The 17,208-nt window shown below is 46.6% G+C and overlaps 1 protein-coding gene across 1 annotated transcript; it reads right to left on the bottom strand.

Annotated features, from left to right (window-relative positions):
• Positions 1–399: 399 nt before the first annotated feature.
• opn3 (opsin 3) lies at positions 400–16,827 on the bottom strand (the record flags this gene model as incomplete). The annotated part of the gene is made up of 4 exons (XM_080848689.1): positions 400–1,074; positions 1,178–1,429; positions 5,055–5,374; positions 16,509–16,827. The coding sequence occupies 4 exons, from the start codon at positions 16,825–16,827 to the stop codon at positions 811–813; spliced, it is 1,155 nt and encodes a 384-aa protein (XP_080704815.1). The 3' UTR covers positions 400–810.
• Between the last annotated feature and the right edge of the window lie 381 nt (positions 16,828–17,208).

The raw sequence follows: 17,208 nt of genomic DNA, 5'->3' as shown, positions 1-17,208 counted from the left end.
CAAACAGTTTCATGAGTGGTGCAGTCAAGGTAAAATCACCATTCTTATCATTACACTGCTCACTCATAGGGTTCAGCCATTCAGCTTTGTCAAAAAGGCACCATCAAAACTGCCATTTAAACACAATCATCCCAACAGAACAGGAAGCACTCAAAAGGAGCTCAATCTCTATACTAGATACACGACAGCATAATGCAACTGCAGAGCACCTGACATTAGTCAGACTTTGATAGCATTTTTGTTTCTGGTGTTTGGGAAAAACTTTTTTTAAAAGCTGGTGAAAACGAAAAACATCTGTTATCTTTATTAGATCTGTACATGATAAAGAGTTCTGAAGAACGAAGTTCATGTTCATCAGCCAACCTGTGTACATGTCGTATCCGTCATGTCATATATTGTTGTCGACCAGCCACACAAGTGCTGCATATAATAATCAACTCAATATATAATCTCACTAATCTCTATCAGTGATTCAGTATCTCATTAATACTCTTTCCCTCCTGTGATGTGAGTTAATGTAACAATAAGAATAACCCCCTCGGGTTCCAGATAGAGAAGAAAGGGGCCTCAGATTTACATTTGGTATTTCTCCTCTTCGCTCCGAGGTATTTAAGTGATGCTACAGCTCTGTGGTAGAATGATATGTTATAAATACCTGACTTGGAACTGGCCTTAAACGTGTAATAACTTGCTGTTTCCAGCTGAACACGGGTGAGGTCCAGGGTGCTCTCTCCAAAAAGTGGATGAGCAACTGTGTGCTTTTGTGTGTTTTGCTGTGCTGGTCTGTGTGCACTGCGCCCGCCGGTAAGCTTACAGCGGACGCACCTGGATGACGTTGACCTCCGGGTTGCTGTTGCACCTGGACTGGACGTCCAACGGGTGTGAGTCGTTGGCGATGATGAAGACTATGGAGGACGAGCTGAAGGTCACCCTCTTCTTGGGCCGGTCCTGGCGGCTGCGGGACACCACGATGGGCCGGATGGGCCGCTCCTCGCTGGCCAACGGCCGCTCCTTGATGACGTGCTGGAGACGGACCAGACGAGAGCAGAGCAGCTGCAACAGGCACCGGCGAAACTGCAGAGACAAAGAAAGGCCGAGCAAAAGCAGAGATAGAATTCAAAACGCAGGGACAAATCATTTGATATTTGGGCTGATTTCAGGTCAGATGTGTACGCACCTTTCTGCTCATGAAGATGTAGATGACGGGGTTGTAGGCGGTGCTCGACTTGGCAAAAAAGGAAGGGATAATGGCGAGGGTGGGCGAGACCACGCCCTTCCTGCTGAAGGCCTCCATCATGGACACCACTGCGTATGGCGTCCAGCACACCAGGAAGCAGGAGATCATGAGCAGGAACATGACGGCCACCTTCTTCTCGTAGCGCAGGATCTTAATGATCTGCACGGTCTGGAGGTCCTGGATGGAGCGAAGCTGTATGAACAACAACACAGACCTTTTAAACCAATGAACACGCACTGCGTGTTTTTATGACTATTATTGTAATAGCTATTATTTGAAATGACTCAACAGCATCATTGTAGATGTGTTAATACAATTTAAAATGTGTTGGTACAACACAGAGGTTAAAGGTAAACCAGATATTACAACGTGAAGTTTGGCCATCACAGCTAATGAAGCGGTGTCATGGCAATGTTCCGAAAGCCCATTATTCCGACAGCCCGCTGTTCCGAAATTGTGAGCACAGCAACGTGAACCACTATGGCCCACATGCACATCCCAATGAATTGAACACACAATCATAAACATATAAATGCATTCATTTCACAAGCATGAACTTAAATTCAGAATATTATTATACACACATAGCATTTGCATCGCGATGATCATGCATGCCTTGTCAGTGCTTGTAATGTCCTGCAACAATCTGCCGGTGATTTCCTTCGCACGAATGGTTCCCTATATTCAAAACCAGAGTAGGCTAAATTAACAAATATTGCCTAGGAAAAGTGATATGCATGATAGCCCGGTGAGCGTCTCCCCTCCGCTGCGCAAATTAAATGCTGTGTGTGTTTTGTGCAACTTAAACTAGTTCTAAAGTATGCCAGCCAGGGGGACTTTTTTTTTCGGAATATTGAGATTCGGAATATTGGGCTTTCGGAACACTGAGCCGTCCCCAATGAAGCAGCATCTAGTTTAAGAGGCTGGAAAGGTAGTAACCTATCCTAGTGTTCTAATCTTGATAGATAGATACTTATCCTACATAATGTTTTATTCAAACTTGAAAGACATTTAAAGAGAATGAAGTGATGTGTGAAAGGTAAAGGGAAAGAACAACGTTTACACAGACTCTGTCAATTCAAAAACACACTCTGAAAAGTGATCCCGTACCAGCCAGCTTCTACTGTGACAATATGATCTGTCCAATTCAAAGTATTTGTTGAGGTTGAGTGGTATGAAAGCGTCGGTGGCTGCGTCGGTGGCTGGGGGGAGATAATGGAGTCTTGAGCACCGATTATAGCCAGTGTAAGTGGCACTCCTTCTTAGTTATATATGCCACTAATGGAGCAGGCTTTAGTGTGAACGCGACAAAAATTCCAAACTTCCAAAAATCTTCCTTTTAAACTTTTGCTGACAAAAACGTAAAATACAAACAAAACATGAATTCTGTAGGTCTTAAAAACAGTTAATCTGTACATTGGTGTTGTCGGTCAGAAAAACTGTGTTGCTCCTTAACCTAACCATCTCAAACTGAGCAACAAAAGTTGGTCACATGACCACCTTTCTCTCCTGATTCCACTACCGTCCACTACTTTTTACCAATCAATGTACTGTAAAATAATATTTCTCCATACATGAAATTATGAATTTACAGATTTAAATAAACAATATTCTAAGTAATATTTTTATACCACCAAAACCATTCTTCAAATTGGCTCTTACAGCCAGTGACTAGACTCATACTGCACTGCCCTTTGCCCAGAGCACACGTGAGACGTCTCTAAAGCACCCCTTAGGCTCCAGCAAGATCCACTGCGTGTGGGGGGTGATAATGGAGTCTTGAGCACCAATTATAGCCAGTGACTAGACTCATACTGCACTGCTCTGTGATCGGATCAGACCACACGTTAGACATCTCTAAAGCACCCCGTTTGGCTCTAGCAAGATCCACTGCGGTTATCTTATATAACCTCAAAACATTTCCGATGGGCACACATAGTTTCAAACATGCAATTTCAAGGGTACAGAGTCATAAGTGACAGCCTTTCCCCTAGGCTGAATAATCGCACCTGACACTACTAATCAGTCATTTGATGTCCAAGGTCAATCACTGAAATTAACATGTGTCCCTGTATGGTAGAAAAAAACACTCATTGCCTGAATGACTGGTCCATAGAATTAGTCATTACAAGCGAACTGTGTAATTTAAGATTTATAATGACTAGATAACTACAGGCAGACATATTTGGATTTTAACAAGTATGACCTCACCTTTGTAGAATAATACTTGTTTGCTGCAGTAATAATAACCACAACGTCATTGTTCACTTTCCCACAGAGATGCAATGCTCAGCCATGATAGCCCATTATGTGACTCATTCATGCAGCTCACTTCAACCTCTCTTTCAATCATTCAACCATCCATTTATCTTTCCATCGAAGCTTCCATGAGTTCATTCCTTCAGTTAGTTTGCCGATCACTCCGCTCAGCCTATAAGTCATTCCTTGTCAGTTTAGAATAGATTCGATGAGACAACCACTCCCTCGCCACCTAACCCATAGCATAAACAACATCTATATTCGGTGACACTGAACACTCGATCAAATAATCTTCAGGAAAGTCACTCAGCCAAGTCTTGACTCACCAGGCCATGTCCCATTTCCTGCCTTCGCCTCTGGAAATACGCAGTTTTGGCAGCACAGGCGCACAGTTTGTGTACACAATAAGAGGGTCAGTCTCTGAGCCTCGGTACCAGCCGGCAATGTGCTGCGTCGGCTGGGTGAAAGTGGATGGATGACTCAGAGCTGCCAGCTGCTGCTCTGAGTGCTCTCCTGAAGGGATTCAAAGAAGGCAGTGGCGGACCTGCTGTGGCTTCTGGTGAGTGTATGTTATGGTGGCTTGCTTCCGGGATGTCGTAAATACTTGACAAAGGTTAGACTGTCTTAGTGCAGGCACCACATCTGACATATGGGGCCGCAGGTTAGCTCATGCGCAAAACACACACACGCACAAACACACACACACACACACACTCACACAAACACACTCACACTCACACACGCACAGGCATACGTGCACACAGACCTCTCTCCCCACTTGTATGTCACTAACTATAGCACACTGCTGAGTGAACCCTGGATTGCCTCCAGCTGCCTTGTCTTGGCTCCACTGGGTCCCTCCAGGCGATGCCGTACAGCTGATAAGATCAGCGTCACACAGCTGTAAAGCTCCATGGAAAGTACAGGCTGTTTGTGAATACTGGTCTTGTTTTACACCCACACCAACCACACAATGCATTCGTAGCAGCACCTCAGGCCTCTCTATATAAAAATGAAACGTGCTGCTTTCTCTCCGTCTTGACCCATATACCAGTATTAAGTTGAGCATGAAGGACGAAAAAATGGTTTAGAGAAGAGGAGTGGATGTTTCAATGAAGAGAATGCTTTCTGGAGGTGCTGAAAAACAGGTTGATAACAAACAGATGCAGAGAGGGAGAGCTGATGGGTGGAATTGAGCCGGGTAGTTGTGGGTATACTGCACACAAAGAAACAGCGTCCATATCCACATCTCTTGGGGAAACCAGAGTTAACCTACTTTACCTCACTCTCAATACGTAGGAATACCAAAAGTGTGAAATTTCATTTCTTTAGCGGTTGGGAGGACGTTGGTATACCAATAAGGTAAGGCAATCATTAGGTTGACTACTCCGCACCAGAGGGGCTCCAAGGTCAATATTTTGCTTGGAAGGAACTAACCAAAGTTTTAAGTTGCTATTATAGCAAGGGCACACTACACTTGCATCAAAAACCTACAAAACTTTACACCTTCACAACAACTCGTGCATATTTAGTAAGAAAACCAAAAAAAAATCCTTACCATGTGTACGGTGTACAAGATGTTGCCATAGCAATACGCTATGATTCCCACGGGCACAAAGAAGCAGCCCAGCAGGAAGAGGAGGATAAAGGAGGCATCGTTGGGGTCCTTGGAGGCCCAGTCTAGCGAGCAGCCCAGCTTGTGGATCTCCAGCGTGTAGCGGTTCCAGCCCAACAGGGGCGCCCCGGTCCATGCGATGGAGTACAGCCAGATATGGGTAATGGCCCGCCAGGCCCAGGGGAAGTCAACAACCTTGGCGTGCACCACCCGAATGTACCGCTCATACGCCAGGGCAGAGAGAGTCATGATGGACACGATGCCTAGAGTACATACACAGGCAGGGGAGAGTATGGGTCAGTGGGCAGTTACAGAAGAGGTGACCCTCAAAACAGTATTCTGAATGAGCCTCTAAACAGTAGCTGGGATGGTTCTAACTAACCGTAACAAGCTGACTTTCATACTACTGCTGTCACACAAATATTGATGCAAATACATTGCAATATATCTAGTTAACAAATGATAGGTAATAAATACACATAGATGAACTTAGTCATTTAGTCACGCCATACAGACTTTCCAAAGAGCCAACCTAGATTCAGTCTGTTTATTCGAGGTTTGAACCTCTTACACCAAAAGTTGCAGCTTGGCATGTATGTGCATGTATTTCACATGCATTGTGCATCTCCCAACAATATTAATTTTGCACAGTCCTATGGGAATTCTGATGCTCACCTATAGCTTTACCCCAAACCCTCATCCTTTCCTCTTGAACTCCCCTGCATCTGACAGTGTGCTTGTGCTAGCCTCCAACCCAGCTGTGCTGTCACTAAATCAATTGCTGAGTTGGATCCCACAGTAATTACCTGAGGCAGACATTTTTTTTGGCGCTCCCTAGCAACAAACCTAGCATCTCCATGCACAACCAACTTGGCATCTCAGGACTGTTGTGTAGAGTGACACAATGAACCAATTACGTAGGACCACACAGACCTCACTGACAGGGGAGAGAGCGGGAATGAGAGCACTCAGGACATACTTCAGGATATGCAGCTGCTGAATAGGCAGAGAGACATGTTTCCTAAAATATGGATGATTTCCTAAGAATGGCTGTGCAGTGTTTTGACTAAAAGCCAAAAGGGATAATGCAGTTGAAATTGATGTGGGTTTAAATATCATATCTGATTCATTTTCTTACCAGAAAAAAACATTACATCCCATTTCTATTGAACTTGTCTGTGTAAGCAGCCTTCCTAACCGTGTCAACAGCTTTCAGTGAGAGTGAGTTTAGGACATGCACCTCTGATCATAAATCAGACGTCATTAAAATGCCAAGAGACTGCTGGTACCACTGACCCACTTCTGCTTTCCATGTCTTAGTTGCCAAACAGACTTGATGCATAAAATACAGAGGCAACTAGAGTCACAATTGATTTCCCGCATAGCCCTTTGTGTTATAATTTGTAAAAGGTAATTGACAAGGTGACCTAGCTTCATCAGTGTGACACATTGCGGGCTGCAGCACTGAACAAGAACATCCAAAGATCCCAATTGCAACACAAGCTGTGTAATGTTGCTGATTAACCTTTTGATAAGCAGGACAATCCCACACCTTAAAATTAAAACAATATTAACCAGATGAAGGACTTAACTATTTCAAACACCTTATCCATTAAAACATGTGTAGCAGGTTGAAGCTACCTGGCTTACTCCTCCCAGCTATTTAGCTTGCTTTGCAGTGAGTGGCTCTGGGCAGTTAACTGCAAGCCAACCGCAATGTCTAAGCCCTGTTACAGGTATGACTAGCCCCCTTTGTCTTTCTACTCGTTGATTTCATAGCGTGGGATTATAGGAAATGTTCCGTGTAGGAACTCCCTGGCTGCAGCAGCCCCGTCATCGGTGGAGTGGGCTCTCGTGACTCAACGCCGTTAACCATAGGTATGTTGCATCATTGATCAATAGTTGACTGGTTAATGTAGGACCTGGTTTTAAGCAGATCTTTTCTGTATTTCAGGGAGTGCTATTTAGTTGGGGTGCGGCCGCCAGTCGGCTACATCGGCGCTGAACATCTGCTGCTTTGCTTACATCTCCTCATGCTACGTTTTGCCCGCGGTCTCCTTTGTTATGGCCGTCTGATGCGTTTATAAGACCTAGCCTACGACTTGTGTCTAGCTCCCGTGAGCAGCAGGCTAGCTTGTGGCACAGTAGTTTGCTCAACTGTGTTTTCTTACGCCAGTCCCTGTTTTGGATGAATGTGTGTGAATTCATGTGTAATTGAGTTACCCTCACTCATTGTTTTCTCTTTACATTAATTTATTTGCTTATTTCATTACACCCTTGTCTGGAGGCCTTTTCATATGCTGTGGAGGGGATTGGCCAAGTTATTTTGTGATTAACCTTTTTGTTTGAACTCTTTTTGTTTTCCTTGGTTTGTCCACACTGACGGGAAACTTAGAAGCCACTAGCCTCCCACCGGTAAGCTTCAGCCCTCACCTCCCCCTCTCTCTGGTGTGTGTGTGTGGGTGTGTGGGTCCTGTGAATCGGGTGGAGTGATCGTGTGTGCGCGTGTGTTGTTTGCTGTGGTGTGTAGTGCATTTGGTTGCTGTGACTCCCCAATGTTTGCTGTGACTTCCCCATGTTTGCGGTGAGACCCCGGCACTTTTTGAGTGGGTTGCCGTATATGTGCTTTTGAAGTTTTATAAATAAAATTCAATTTTTTATACTGGACCACTGTCTCTGGCTAATCCATCCATGAACCTGAGTGCCTTATCAGAATAAAATAACTAATTCTTTGGGTGTAAGTCCCATCGTGGCGTAGTCTGCTCCTTGTCTGGGCCTAAGCCCTATTACCTGTATCTCCACCTGCCACATTTGGCGTAGTCGGCAGGATGTCTTGGTAAAGCCAGAGACGTGTTCCAGCTCTATTTTTGTTCTTCTCTTTTTTTTCCTATTCCTTTTGTGCCGTTCTTCTGTTTTTTTTTTCTCCGTCATAAGCAAAGCAGCAGCTGTTCCTTGGGTAGACAGGTAACAAGGCAGGTAAGGTAGGGGTTTTTTTACTAATTAAATTGTGCTCTGCTCTAATATGGACCCAAAGGGCGATGAGGGTAATGAATTGCAGCGGTTGAGGGACAGAATTGCACAGCTAACAGTTAATAATGAGCACCTACGTCAGGCTCTGGTCTCGGCATCAGCCCCGGCCTCTGCATCAGCCCCGGCCCTGATGGCGGGCCCTACCCGAGACAGGTTAATTTTTGTCCCTCGTGATCGGAAAGGCCCCATGTTCAGTGGAGGGTCAAGTCAGAAATTGAAGGAGTGGATTGAGGAGGCCGAAGCTTGCATAAGAGCAAGACATCTGACCTCTGTCGATAATGCGTTCTTTCTTTACGACCACTTAGAGGGGGAAGCTCGGGATGAGCTAAAATACCATCCACGTACTGATCGGGCAGACCCAGACCGAATACTTGCAGTTTTGCGGGAAGTGTACGGTTGCACTGATTCCTATGTAGCCCTACAGGAGTTCTTCTTCTCCAGAAGGCAGCAAGAAGGGGAATCCTTGCAGGAGTTCTCCCTGGCCTTGCTGAAACTTATGTTTATGTTGTCCTTGATGGGGCTTTGCGTCGTGAACTCAAGCAGATGGTACGCCGGCAGCCGACTGCCACTTTGCTAGAGGTGCGGAGTGAGGCCATCAGGTGGGAGCGGGAGGGTTTACCTGGTGGTGTGAGAGGCCGCAGTTACTCTGTCCCCTCAGCACTGGGCCTTCAGTACAGGGTTCAAGGTGGTTCCCAGAATTTGGTCCCAGCGCCGCCTGCTTCTGAACTGAGTGAGATCAGGGTCTTGTTGAAGGGTCAGCAAGAGCAGCTGAAAAGCCAACAAGAACAATTGCAGAAGCTCACTCAGACTCTGTCACTTTTGCAAAATTCTGCCCAACGCAGTCGCTCCCCCCGCGATCCTTCTCAGACATGCAGGCGGTGCCGACAGCCTGGCCATTTTGCTGCAGAATGCGATGGAGTTCGCGCTCCCGCTCGCTTTCAACCTCCTTCCTAGGCCCCGCGACATTTGGGTAATCAACCTCGTGTAGCGCCAGAGTCGGAAAACTAGTGCCCACCAAACTGCCGAGCCTTAGTTCGGGTGGGGCCACTATTGGCTCAGGGCTTGGGTCCCAGGGGTGGGGGAGTGCGTCCAAGTTGATGTCATCATGCCCTCATATTACGGTGTTATTTGGGGGAGTAGAGGTACCTTCGTTGATTGACACGGGGTCCATGGTGTCAACAATCACGGAGAGTGTCTTTCGACTCTGTGGGAAATGAATGCCAAAGTGTGGCGTGTTGGTGGTTTGTGATCCTCCAAACAGCCCGTCCCCCCAGGTTCCTGGTATTCTGGGGATGAATGTGATCCGCAAATGCTATCAGGAGCTATTTGGAGAGCATGGTGTGGCTTTCTTTGATCTGCCCTCTGTGTCTGAGGCTCCAGTCTCTGTTCTGCAGGCGCTCCAACACTGCTATTGTTGTAGCATACAGGTACCCAGTTCTGCTCCAGGTATGGTCAAGGTCAGGGGTAGGAAGGCTTGTCGTATTCCCGGTGGAGTGATCAAGCTTGTGGCAGCCACTTGTTCAGCACAGTATTCAGGGCCCACTGTACTCTTTGAGCCTCGGGATTCCGGTCTACCTGTTGGCCTGCTGGCCTCTCCGGCGTTAGTCCACGTACATCGAGGGACGGCCTATATACCCAATACTTGGGTCATGTGATCTCTGACCGGGCTGTGGCCACAGACCCAACCAAAATTGAGGTTGTTGCTAACTGGCAGACCCCGACCACCATCTCGGAGCTTCGTTCTTTTCTGGGGTTCGCCAGCTATTACCGCCGTTTTGTGCAAGGGTTTGCCAAGTTGGCTGCACCTCTCCATCGTTTGGTGGCTGCTCAAAGCAACCCCAAGTCAAAACGGAGGTCGGAGCAGAACCATATTAGAACCTGGAGCGATGAGTGTAGGGGCAGCTTTGAAGCACTGAGACATAAACTAACCACAGCGCCAGTGCTTGCTTATGCAGACTTTTCCCTTCCATTTATTTTGGAGGTTGATGCCAGCTACGGGGGTCTGGGAGCAGTACTCTCCCAAGAGCAACAGGGTAAGGTAAGGCCGATAGCCTACGCCAGTCGGGGGTTGAAGCCCACGGAGCGTAATATGACCAACTATAGCTCCATGAAACTGGAATTTCTAGCCCTTAAATGGGCTATGACCGAAAAGTTCCGGGAGTATTTGTTGGGTCACAAATGCCTGGTCTTTACCGATATCAACTCTCTCAGTCATTTAACATCGGCAAAGTTGGGCGCCAATTAACAGCGCTGGGCAGCCCAGCTTGCTGCCTTCGACTTTGAGCTAAAGTACCGTTCTGGTAGGAGTAATGGAAATGCGGACGCCTTGTCTCGCCAATACCCCCCAGGCCCCGTGGACATGCAGGCCATGCTTCCAGGCACCCCCTTGCCTGAACCACTCCAGCAGGTATTACCGCTGGGACCGGTGGAGGCAGCCCGTCGGCCCGCTGATGTTTCAGCACTCCAGCAGGCTGATCCTGCTATCCGGGAACTCCTGCGGTTTTGGCAACGTAAGCAGCGGCCTAACTCAGAGGAGCTGAAGCAGGTGTCTCCAACGGTGTTGGCACTGCTTCGCCAGTGGGATCGCCTACGGGAAACCGGGGAGATCATATATCGCGAAGTGTTGCGCCCTGACGGAAAAGAGTCGGTGCTCCAAGTGTTGCTGCTTGCAGCATTATAACAGGAAGTGCTGACTCAGGTTCACCAAGAGCATGGCCACCAGGGGGTGGAGCGAACACTAGAGTTGTTGCGGCAAAGATGTTTCTGGCCGGGTATGTCCACAGAAGTGGCACAGTGGTGTCAGGCATTTGAGAGATGCCAGGTTTCCAAGAACACTCAACCAGCAGCCCAAAGTTTCATGGGCATTTGTTGGCTTCCCGACCCAACGAGATCTTGGCGATCGACTACACCACCTTAGAACCTGGTAGGACGGGAGTGGAGAATGTCTTGGTGATGACTGATGTTTTCAGTAAATACCAGAGGAGGTTCTTCCATTGAGGAAACAGAGGAAGAACCTCCCCAAACTTTTTGAGAAATGTATTTTTGTAATTGAACTGACTAAACTCCTGCAAAATGCAGTTTGATATCAGTATTTAATACTATGCATATTATAATTAGTTTCCCTGAGTTAAAATAACATTAGCACCCCCTATCGTAACAAGAAATTACTGCACGGAGGACGTCCTCCCTTTGGCTCCCATTGAGATCAATGTAATCTGTCTCTGATACTGGCGGTTCTTGGGGCTCATTCACTTACATTGCCCAGGGGAGGAAAGACCTCCCTAGCGTCTGAGTCTGCGCCAACATCGCTTAACCAATAAACAACGGATTTGGCGTTGGAGGGAGGGGATTAGACATTAATACCATTCTCTGCAGAAGGATATCAATAACACATCACCCTTAAAGATTGTTGTAGAAAGATGGCAAATAAAGAGGATGTGCAATGGAAAACGAAGATATTGTTCATGTTTTATTGAACAAACCGTTTTATTCATTGAGCTACAGAGAGAAGGTTAGTATCAAAACAACAGGGAAACCTGTTCCAAAAATTCAAGTCACTAAACCCAATGGTAAAACCGCTGCCGTTAATGCTAACTGGTATGCGAAATACTTATAGCTCACTGGTACCATAAAAAAAACAATCGGCTGTACTGTTTTGTTTTTTAATCGTTCATACGCCTATTGTTAGTCTGACTGTTCACGTTCAGCTGACATTCTGAATGGAAATTGTTAATGAATGTTTCAGATCGCGATGTGTTTCGTATCTATTCTAATTAGCCAACACATTGACCAACATTCTGAAACATCCATTAACATACACATTTGCCACAAACAATGTTAGACTAACAGCCCATGTTAATAGTTCTGAAATAATGTTCTCTTACTTGTTGCCTTTGTAACTTGTTGTTTAATATTGTGGAAAGGATGTTAGTGAATGATTCAGAGCATTTTAAATGGCATCACTTTTGGTCTTGTGTCTTAATTTTCTTAAAACAATTGCAGCTGAAAATAAAATTAGTCAAATAATAACCAATAGCTTTAGTAATTGAGGGGGAAAATAGGCCAAATGGTAGGCCCAAAATTTAGAATGTAGTTTTTAAAATCAAGAGTAGGCCTGATTTGACTAATTGGCTTTGCATCATTTCCTTCTGGCCTTGTCTAGTCCAAGGACATGCTGCCCACCAGCTTTTTAAGTACAAAGGTGCCACACTGGTGGCTTTGTATCAAATGTATCCCTGCCTGCTATTTTGTAGTACTGTAGTCCACAAAAACACCCTGAAACAACTTGTATCTCACATACTTATGCCACCAACGGAATAAGCAGGCCAATGGCAACCAGGCACACAGTCCTTCCTCCCTCACTTTAAAAACCACCAGCCGCCACTGGTAAATAAATACACTATGGCAGTCCCCACCCGTGATCAGCGTGCTCCCACCGTAGCCCGGGTGCTGGTAGCAGAATGGTTTTCCAAGTTCTGGGTCCCTGCTCGGATTCACTCCAATCAGGGCCGCAGTTTTGAAGGATCTCTGATCCAGCAACTGTGTGGCTTTTATGGAATCCAAAAGACTCGAACCACCCCATACCATCCCTCTGGCAATGGCCAATGTGAGAGATTTAATAGGACCCTCCACAACTTGTTGCGGACCCTCCCTGTTTCTAGAAAGCAGGACTGGCCATCCTGTCTGCCGCAGGTACTCTTTTGTTACAATACCACCCCCCACCAGTCCACTGGAGAGTCACCGTTCTTCATCATGTTCGGCAGAGAACCTGGATTGCCAGTCGATTTCCTCCTGGGCAGAATTCAGGATCCGGTCGGCGGCACGGTTCACAAGTGGGTTCAGGAGCACCAGGCTCGACTACAGGTAGCATTCCAAGGGGCCAGAGAGCGTTTGGACATAGCGGCGGCACACCGGAAAAAGAATTATGACCAGCATGTCCGTGATGCTCCACTAGGGGAGGGTCAGCAGGTATGGTTGCGTGACTTCAGCACTCGGGGGCGCCATAACATTTGCGACCTGTGGAGCCCAGTGGTGCATCAAATTCTTAGGGCACCTAAGGATGGCGGGTCGGTTTATACAGTGGCACCAAGAGCCGACCTTACTAAGGCTCGTCAAGTGCACCGTTCTCTCCTGAAGGCTGTGGTTCAAAACCCCTTCTACGCTTCAGCCAGTCCAGTGGAACCTTTAGCCACCAACCCCACTCCTGAGCCTCGGCCACCCAAGGACGACCCCTATTCTGACTCCGACCTGATGGTTCTGAGACGGGAAGGGCCGGCTGCTCCTGGCTTGCCCGAGTCCAGTAGACCAGCTGCCATAACTAATCTGGCTTCGCAGCTCCAGCCTACGCCATCAGGTATACCCCTTCCATTGCCTAGCTCTTTGGCACAATCACCACCTTGTGATGCGATGGATGATCTATCCACCTCCTTGACAGCTTCACCACCGGCCTACCCTGATGTCGGTGAGGCGTCCAGGCGGAAAACATCCCGGTCCACTGTGGGAAAACACTCAAATGTCCACCACCTGCCATGTCCTATATCGGTTCTGCCTACTGGGGCCGTGCAGGCCTCTGACCCAGTGCGTAGTTCAATGTCTTCCCACTGAAGCCCCGTCTAGCTCCGCTCCGGGTTTATGGTTAGTGTTTTTTTTGTTTAATCGTCGGGGCGACGATTTAGAAAGGGGGGCAGATTGTAGCAGGTTGAAACTACCTGGCTTACTCCTCCCAGCTATTTAGCGTGCTTTGCAGTGAGTGGCTCTGGGCAGTTAACTGCAAGCCAACCGCGATGTCTAAGCCCTGTTTTAAACCGGGACTTTTCTTTTGGTGAGTGACGTCATCGGCACTCGATGCTTGTCTTGCTTACCTGTCCATTGATCCAACGTCTGACTTGGTGATCCGTTCCACCATAGAGCCACAGGTATGACTAGCCCCCTTTGTCTTTCTACTCGTTGATTTCATAGCGTGGGATTATAGGGAATGTTTCGTGTTGTAGAAACTCCCTGGCAGCCCCGTCATCGGCGGAGTGGGCTCTCGTGACTCAACGCCATTAACCATAGGTATGTTGCATCATTGATCACTAGTTGACTGGTTAATGTAGGACCTGGTTTTAAGCAGATCTTTTGTGTATTTCAGGGAGTGCTATTTAGTTGGGGTGCGGCCGCCAGTCGGCTACATCGGCGCTGAACATCTGCTGCTTTGCTTACATCTCCTCATGCTACGTTATGCCTGTGGTCTCCTTTGTTATGGCCGTCGGATGCGTTTATAAGACCTAGCCTACGACTTGTGTCTAGCTTCCGTGAGCAGGTGGCTAGCTTGTGGCACAGTAGTTTGCTCAACTGTGTTTTCTTTCTGTTTTGGATGAATGTGTGTGAATTCATGTGTAATTGAGTTACCCTCACTCATTGTTTTCTCTTTACATTCATTTCTATGCTTATTTCGTTAGACCCTTGTCTGGAGGTCTTTTCATATGCTGTGGAAAGCCAAGGGGATTGGCCAAGTTATTTTGTGATTAACCTTTTTGTTTGAACTCTTTTTGTTTTCCTTGATTTGTCCACACTGACGGGGAATCTTAGAAGTAGCTGACCCTCAGTGGGACATGTTTGTTTCGTTATTGCTTTGTATGGACATTGTTTGGTTGGTTTATTTGTGTTGCTCATTTTGACTCACTGTGTGATTGTTAAACCCCTTTGCATCAGCCTAGTACTACCTCCGGCTCCAGATTAGGTGGTCTACGAGCCACCTTGCCATTGCAATTGGGGTGCGAATAGCCTACCTCTGTTTAACCCTCTCCTGTTCCCCCATCCTCAGGTGCGGGGAGCTGCCTGTGGGAGCAGTGCCTGTGTGGTGGTGGGTCCCCTTGAGTGTGCAGTGGCTGTGTGTGCACCTAGTGTGGCCATTTCCCTTGCTGTGTTTGTGTGTGGGTGAACTCGGCACGTGTGATTGGGGTGATTCCTACGGACGCTCATTGCTCGAGCCACTAGCCTCCCACCGGTACGCTTCAGCCCTCACCTCCCCCTCTCTCTGGTGTGTGTGTGTGGGTGTATGGGTCCTGTGAATCGGGTGGAGTGATCGTGGGTGCGCGTGTGTTGTTTGCTGTGGTGTGTAGTGCATTTGGTTGCTGTGACTCCCCAATGTTTGCTGTGACTTCCCCATGTTTGCGGTGAGACCCCGGCACTTTTTGAGTGGGTTGCCGTATATGTGCTTTTGAAGTTTTATAAATAAAATTCTATTTTTAATACTGGACCACTGTCTCTGGCTAATACATCCATGAACCTGAGTGCCTTATCAGAATAAAATAACTAATTATTTGGGTGTAAGTCCCATCGTGGCGTTGTCTGCTCCTTGTCTGGGCCTAAGCCCTATTACCTGTATCTCCACCTGCCACACATGCCATGATGTCCCATGAAATTGTCTCTCGCAAAATAAGCATTAAAAATGCAAACACATAATGAGCATCAGTCATGACGTCTGCAGAGCATACAGTAGGCTACATGTCTGAAATACATATTTGTCCATAAAGGTCATAGGAGGGACAAGCTGCTGTTATTGCTGAATGTAAGCGCGTTTGTCCATTAGTATCAAAGAGCTTAAATGTGCATGTCCATAATATTCGGATGTGCCATTTGAGATCACCATTGAGTTTGAATTCTGTGGGGTCACGTAAGTAAGTAACATTCGCTGGGCACCCGGATCCGGGTCGCCGCAAAGGTTACAATTGAACTAGACTCTGGTACCTTCGCGCGCGGCTACTTTTCATGTTTATTAGTGATTACAGTAAACAGGAACGATAATTTAATGACCCTCTTTATCTGCGACATCTAACACTAACCCTGCTGGAATACGATAGGGCGCTCCCCAGATGAGCGGATCATTTTACACAGCAGTTTACACCAGAGCAGCACCTAATGAAATGTCTCGTTACCCAAAGGATACACCTCAGCCCCCCCTTTTTCTTATGTGAATCAAATTACGCTTTAATGTTTACTTCACTAAGCAACTCAGTATAACCAGCAAGGCAAAACAGGAGAGGCGTTATTTAAAAAACGCCACAAACGACACACAGATACCTCAGATGAAACATTTGAGCTCTTCAAAGGCTTAATTATTAATACAACATGTACACATTTAACCGTGACTGTCTGGGCGTCAATTGCATACTGTAAGCGTTTAAAATGTAACTGATAATATCCCGTGAGGAAAGGCTTAAATTGCTTGAACTTAAAACACACTATTTGAAAATGTTCTCAAAGAAAACAAATGTGAGACTTTCTGTAAAACACAAGGAGACTCCATGGCATAATTATAGAAAAAGGCTACTTATCACTGAGTCCGTAGATGTGACAGGCATAAAATAACAGAAAACAACTAACCGAATAAACTGTTGCTGAAACCGTCCCAAACACACGTTGCTGAGTTCCATATCCATCTTCTTTTGATACATGAAACGAATGTAAAGTTAATCCCAATGACACACATCAGCAGATCACTTATGCTGATGTTGACCAGCAACAAATTCGTGGGTGTCCGGAGTCTCTTGAATTTCCAGTAAAGGACGATGACGAGAACATTATTGCAAAAGCCCAGTGCGCAAATCGTCCCAATCGTACAGGCGAGAAGTTTGTAAGTACCAACGGCGAAAAGATCATTTTCCGTGTTCGTCAAAGTCCTGTTGTGGTTAGCAGGATTCATTGCGTGAAGAAGTTGGCTTCCGACATTGCGCGATGCGTGAGAACCAGAACCACTATCATCGTGATCTAACGTTTCTTTTCCAAATTTGCCGCTGATGTGATCCGATTAAACCGTTAGTGACGGAGTAGAAATCAGGGCAATTTGAGGTGGCTTAGTGTGCAACTGGCATTAAATTCTCATGCAGTTGTCATGCGTCACGTGGAGTGCATGAGCGTCTTCATGCGTGAAAGGGGAAAAGTGGAGTAGTGGAGTCGACATGAGACTTCATCATCTATCTGCCTGCAGATGTTTGCAATAACAGCGCACATCTGTATAGTACATGTCGTGGCATTGATAACAAAGTTGTACGGTATATGTTTCATAAGAATGTGAAATTGTATA

Source organism: Sprattus sprattus (assembly GCF_963457725.1).
Source record: "Sprattus sprattus genome assembly, chromosome: 12".
In the NCBI taxonomy this organism is placed as follows: Eukaryota; Metazoa; Chordata; class Actinopteri; order Clupeiformes; family Clupeidae; genus Sprattus; species Sprattus sprattus.
This window is presented reverse-complemented; position numbering and strand designations above follow the sequence as displayed.